Raw genomic sequence first — 6430 nt, forward strand, 5'->3', positions numbered from 1 at the left:
CGGGCGGGGACCGCGGCGCGTCTACACGTCCCTGCGGCGCAGGCCCTCAGCCCGCCCCGCCCGGCCTGCGCGGCGCCCGCCCTTCCCCTGCGCGGGGCCGGCGAGCGCCACACCGGGGCGCCTCGTGCTGTTAACCGCCCGGTCCGCTGGGCCTAAGAAGGGACTGGCGGGGGACGCGTGTGCTGTGTCTCCTGCGGGCTCCTTTCTCTAAAGGGACCAGTGCCGCAAGCCGGCGGAAAGGAGGAGGCAGGCGTCCCTGTTGCTCCTGCCAGCAATTTAGTGGGACTCGTTTGGGTACCTACACTGCTGTGCTAAACCTGCTAAGTTATTTTTAAATCAAAAATTGGAATGTATGAGCATCCTGAAAGAACTCCTGGATGCAGGCCTACTTTCTCCCTTATTTGACAGAATTCGGCATAGTTTTTTTCATCTACAGATAGTACACATTGAAGAAACCTAACATACCCTTCTCTGGGGTACATCTTTTCCGAGAGTGTACTACGCTTTTCAACCTTTTCCTGGTGGGCTTGTGTGGGCTTGATGTTTGATACCGTGGAAACGTTTCCACACCCCCCACCCCCAGTGGAGACAAGTCTGCACTGCCCTACAAACAAAATTGCCCCAAGAAGGCCCAAGCCTTAGTGCAGGACCTCACGGTTCTTCATTGAGAATGTCGTGCCCATGCCCTACGCCCCCCACCAACCTAGGTTCTCTCAACCATATTATTTCAGCACACTCCTTTAGAAATTGCTCTTCCTGACTCCTATTCTGCACCCTGCTGCCGAACTTGTCATTGCTTAAGCTTCAAACGCTCCCTGTTCCTCAGAGCTCCGATTCCTTAGCAGAGCATTCAAGGCCCTGCACACAAATTGGCCCCAACATTTTCTTTTCGGCCTGCACACCCCCCTGAGCTTTCCAATGGACTTAATTGCCGTACTGCCTTCCACTTCTCCAAAAAGTATCTTGCCCACTGCTAGCTTTTTCCTTTTATGCTAATTCTCCTTCCTCTTTTTTCCCCAGAGCTTCTTTGCTCAACTTTCTCAGTTGCCCACCCCCCCACAACCAAGCTGATTTAGTGAATGATTTAAACCAAATAAAAAATTAATGGGATTATTATGACAGCTTCCAAACCTAGCTGTCCACTTCTGTCTTTTTACCTAATAGTTAATTCTCAATGTGACAGCCAGTGAAATCTTTTTAAAATGTGCCAAGTTGTGCTATGTTTTTGCTCTTAACCATTCAGTGACTTCCCATCTGCCCAAAGAATGGCCTCAAGGTTATAGCTGATGTGATTCATCCCTCTCCTTTTTCATCCCTGTCTGCCTCCTTGCTGTGCCCAGAACCAGCTAAGCCCACTCCTGCCTCTGGGCTTCCACTTTTCTTCTGTCTCAGTGGTTCTCAATCAAGAGCAATTTGCCCTTGCCTTGGATTGAACGTCCCCCCAAAACTTAATCCTCACTGTGACTGTTGAGGGTGGGAAATCCTATTGTGGTAATTGAAAGGTGGGGCCTTGAAGAGGTGATTAAGTTGATGGTTTAATGGTGGTCCTGGGGGGGTTTTGAGGGATTTAAAAGAGCATGTGGAGAGCGCTCTCTCTCTCTCTCTCTCTCTCTCTCTCCCCCCCCCGCCCTTCTGCCATCTGGCAATGTGATACCTTGTGTTGCTGAAGCCACCACCAAGGAAGACCTTCACATGTTCCCTGGACTTTGGACTGCTCGACCTTAGAAACTGTAAGCAATAAATTTCATTTTCTTACGAATTACCCAGTTCCCTGTATTTTGTTATAAGTAGACTAATAGAGCCCTCCAGGGGATATATAGCAATGTCTAGAGATATTTTGGTTGTCTGACAGATTGTCACAGCTGGGGGGTAAGGAAGGGAGAGCTCCTAGCATCTTGTGAATAGAGTTCAGGGATGCTACTAAATATCCTGTAATGCACAGGACAGCCCCCCACAACAAAGAATCATCCTGCCCCAAATGTCAATAGTGCTGAGGTACAGAAACCCCCCTCTGTCTAAAAAACTTTCCCCAGATAGCCACTTAATTGTCTCCTCCCCTTGTTCAGGTCTTTACTCAAATGGCACCCTTACTCCCAAATGGTCTCTAGCCTCTGTCTTGCTTGATTTTTCTTCATGACATTTATTACTATCTGACATTCTATATGTTCTACATTTTTAATTGTTTCACTTTCCCCACTAGATTATGAGCTCCATGAAGGTAGGGATTTTTGCCTATTTTGTTTGCTTCTGTATTTCAGGCACCCCAAACAATGCTTGGCACTTAGCAATGTCTGTATCCCAGGAGCTCCAAACCTGAAAGGGCACTCACGTAGTGTTTGCCTATTCCAAAAAACTTATCCAGTTCAATAGGTAAAGACATTGGTTTTTAGACTTATGGGAGTCACTGATGGTGACTGGTCAGCAGGAAATCTGCCCTGCCACAGGGTACATAAAACGGTTATTATAGTGAACAGATCAAAGTAGAGGTGTAAATCATTTGCGTGCTTATGTGTAGACTTTCACCCAGCTCACATAACTCAGAGCACACGGGAGATCTGGCTGAATAGATAAATTAATCTACTCGCTACTTTCCTGGTGCCAGAGTACTTTAGCACCAGCTAATTTACTTAGGGTCCCTGCTTCCTCCAGTCTTCTGTTTGTCTTAAAGGGAACGTGACTTTCCTTTGGGCAACTACCTTGGCCAGGAGTAGTTTCCCAGGGGGGAAGCGGGTATGTCTAGCATTTACCCTACAATGTCAATGACTATTTGTTGAATGAATGAATATCTAACATGTATTGTACCACCCAGTATTCTACGTGTTACACAGACTAATGCATTTAATCTTCACAACAGCATGAGAAAGATACTACCTGTCTTATCCTCATTTAAGGGAAGGAAATGAGGTACAGTGAAGTCTTACAATTGCTAACTGGCAGAGCTAGAATTTGTACCCAGACTCTTACCCCTATATTACACTACCAATATGGGTTGAATTGTATCCCACCCAAAAAAGAAGATATTTTGGAGTCCTAGCCCCCAGTACCTCAGAATGTGATCTTATTGGAGATAAGGTCTTCACAGAGATAATATAAATTAAAATGAGGTCATTAGGATGGGCCTCAATCCAATATGACTGATGTCCTCATCAAAAGGGGAGATTTGGACACAGAGACAGACACACATAGAGGGAAGGTGATATGAAGAGACACAGGGAGACGTGGTCATATACAAGACAAGGCAAAGGCCTGGGACAGATCCTTCCCTCACAGCCCTCAGAAGGAAGCAATGCTGCTCATACCTCGGTCTTGGACTTCCAGCCTCCAGAACTGTGAGACAATAAATTTCTGCTTTAAGCCACCCAGTTTGAGGTACTTTGTTACAACTGCCCTAGCGAACTAATACAATTGCCTAACAAAATAACTTTTACTCAGTTGTGAGTTTGTATAATTTCCTCCTAAGTGAATACAGTATGTATTTACATCTGGAAGGTGGGAGTTGTTTCCAAGTACTTAAAGTGATTCACAACATGATAGTTTTATTTTATTTTATTTTTTAGCCAAGGAGCAAAATCCTTTTAAGTTAGGTATTCAGATCAGCCTTGGTTTTTATCACTACATTTTATACAGCGGCAACATTTGTCCTACATCAACTATTCATGGAGTATCTGGAAACATAGTATTCATTTGGATTTCTTTGTATAAATATTGCTCTCTTCTCAATTTTCTCTTGACTTAGATTCCAAATTTCTTCTTTCCTCCATCGTTCAACCAAACACTGATAAGGTGAGGCAGCCCAGTGTGTGGAGCACTGTCTCTGCATCCAGTCTGTATGGGCTAAATCCCAGCTCCACCATTTAGCTGTGTGACTTTGTGCAAATTACATAAGCTCCCTGTGCCTCTGTTCCTTCATCTATAAAACAAGGATAACAATAGCTGGTATTTCCTAGGGTTGTCACAATGATTCAATGAGTTTCTTTTTGTAAAGTTTTTAGAAGAGTGCCTGACACAAAACAAGTATTTGTTACATAATGTAAGAAAGAAAAAAAAGACCACAGTTTGGTGCTAAAATTGAGATAGAGAAATATTATTTAACTTTTGTCTATCAGATTGGGGAAGTGTAGGGCCATAATTTATCCAGTTGTCACTAGAAACCTTAGATTCCTTCGTAGGTGAGAAAAGAGAAGCAGAAGAAAAGTACCCTGCCTTAGGTCTCCAACTATTCACTCACTCCTATTTATTGAGTATATCCTATGTGCCAGACATTGTTAGACCTGGGAACCAGACAGACCTGTATCTGCGGCCATGGAGAATGCTGGTGTGGAGAAGTTGACTTTGGCAGTTCCTAAGAAGGAAGTTGAACCAACTTGGGATGATGCAAATACTATTACTATACCTTCCATCAGCTAGAGAAGAAAATTCTGCCGAAGACCTGGGATCAGGTCACTTTTGTTCTGCTCAAGCTCTTTCTTCAGGGTAAGATAATTTTTCAACGTCTTGAAATCATAATACACTTTTGTTTGAACTCTCATATGTTAGAAAGAAGAGGTACAGCATAATTTGACAGGTAAGCTCTTCCTTATGCTCTCTCACCCCCATATTTGTAGGGTACTCTGGCTTTTATTGGAGCATGGCACTGATAAGGCAGCCAGGAGACCCTCAGCCGCTGCAGACACAGCCCTGTTGGCATACACCCCCACCCTCTGCTGAAGGAGTCTTATGAAGAAATGTCAGCAAACTAAAAAGGGAAGACAAAGTAAACAAAACCTGAGATACAGACTTGCCAGACGATGGGAGAAAAATGTAGAGGCTGAATGTAATTTAAGACAGAGTATTAAAAGTGTATCTACACAATGGAATACTACTGTGCTATAAAAAAAAATGAAATACTACCATTCACAGCAACATGGATGGACTTAGAGAAAATTATATTAAGTGAAATAAGCCAGGCACAGAAAGAGAAATACCACATGTTCTCCAACATGGATGGACTTAGAGAAAATTATATTAAGTGAAATAAGCCAGGCACAGAAAGAGAAATACCACATGTTCTCACTTATTTGTGGGAACTAATAAAAATAAATAAATATACAAACAAATAAACAGGGGGAGGGAAAGAAGATACAACAATAACAACAATTCCTTGAACTTCTTAAGACAAGTGAACAGATATGATGTTGATTGGGAGGTGGGGAGAAGGAGAGGGAAAAAGGAAGAACTGGTAAAGGAATAGGAAAATCAACCGCAATGTATATTGATATATTTTTTTAAAAAAGAAAGAAAACATGAAAATCACCATGCTTCATTAAATACATTTAAATTACATTTTGTTTGCCTCACTTGTTTTAAACATTTTCTACTGAAAATATGGAAAAAGCATTTTATTATATTTCTATATTTATCAAACAGGAAGTTGGATCTTAGAAAATTACTGCTCACATTAGCTCAGTGGGTTAGAGTGCAGTGTTATAACACCAGGTTCAAGGGTTCTGATCCCCGTACAGGCCAGCCATAACTCCCCCCCTCCCCCCAAAAAGGAAAATGACTGCTCACGATTGAAAATCAATCCATCTAGGATCATCCATTAGTTTAGCAAAGTATTTTTATTCTGAAATTAAATATAATGTGTCATTGCTATTGCACATTAATGTAGAGGTTTTCACCAGGTGTAACAGTGCCCTGTATTTCACACTTTCATTTCTCTAATAGCACCTGCACAGGCGACAAATAGTAGAAAATAAGTCACTAACAGGTTGTGTATGTTAAGACCAGTTAGGACTAACCCTGGCATTTAGATTCCATACTGGAGTGTTTCTGTGTTCACTGTCCCTGGGGTATGGGTCCAACCACAGAGAACAATCCAGATTTGCCTCATAGCCCACAGGGGGCTGCAGTTTTGCTTCTCTTTCCATGTGAGAGGAGGGCCAGAGCACCTCCCTCTATGACTAGCCATCGGGAAAATTCAGTTATCTTGAATAAAGAGACGGTATTTGTTATAAAGAAACCAGTTGTATTTGTTTTCTATTGCTACTGTGACAAATTACCACAAACTTGATGGCGTAAAATGCACAAACTTATTATCTTACAGTTTTCTGGGTCAGAAGTCTGACTCAATTCTCACTGGGCTAAAATCAAGGTGTTGTCAAGGCTTCTTTCATTCCTTGTTGGAGGCTCAAGGAAAGACCCTTCTTTTTTTTTTTTTCTCATTTGGGTTGTTGGCAGAATTCGGTTCCTTGTGGTTTTAAGACTAAGGTGCCCATTTCCTTCCTCTTCTTCAAAGCCAGCAGTGGCTGGTTGAATCCCTCTCATACTTCAACCCTCTCTTCCTTTGTCTTCCTTCTACTCCCTCTGACTCATCTATCTTCCACTTCCACTTTTAAAGATGCATGTGATTAGATCGGGCCTGCCTAGATAATCCGGGATAATCTCCCCA

General features: G+C 42.7%; 1 protein-coding gene and 1 long non-coding RNA gene across 2 annotated transcripts in view; one reads left to right on the plus strand and one right to left on the minus strand.

Moving 5' to 3' along the window:
- The window catches only part of REEP5 (receptor accessory protein 5), a 41310-nt gene extending 40627 nt beyond the window's left edge, over nt 1-683 (minus strand). Inside the window, exon 1 of the mRNA XM_008568187.1 lies at nt 656-683. Coding sequence (XP_008566409.1) covers nt 656-683 — 28 coding nt within the window. The remainder of the gene's footprint in view (nt 1-655) is intronic.
- A 955-nt stretch (nt 684-1638) lies between these two features.
- Nucleotides 1639-4884, plus strand: LOC103586845. The gene is made up of 3 exons (XR_550181.1): nt 1639-1730; nt 4260-4473; nt 4605-4884. It is a non-coding gene; the product is annotated as an uncharacterized LOC103586845 (long non-coding RNA).
- The last annotated feature ends 1546 nt before the right edge of the window (nt 4885-6430 follow it).

Source organism: Galeopterus variegatus, unplaced genomic scaffold (assembly GCF_000696425.1).
Source record: "Galeopterus variegatus unplaced genomic scaffold, G_variegatus-3.0.2 Scaffold385, whole genome shotgun sequence".
NCBI classification, from domain to species: Eukaryota; Metazoa; Chordata; class Mammalia; order Dermoptera; family Cynocephalidae; genus Galeopterus; species Galeopterus variegatus.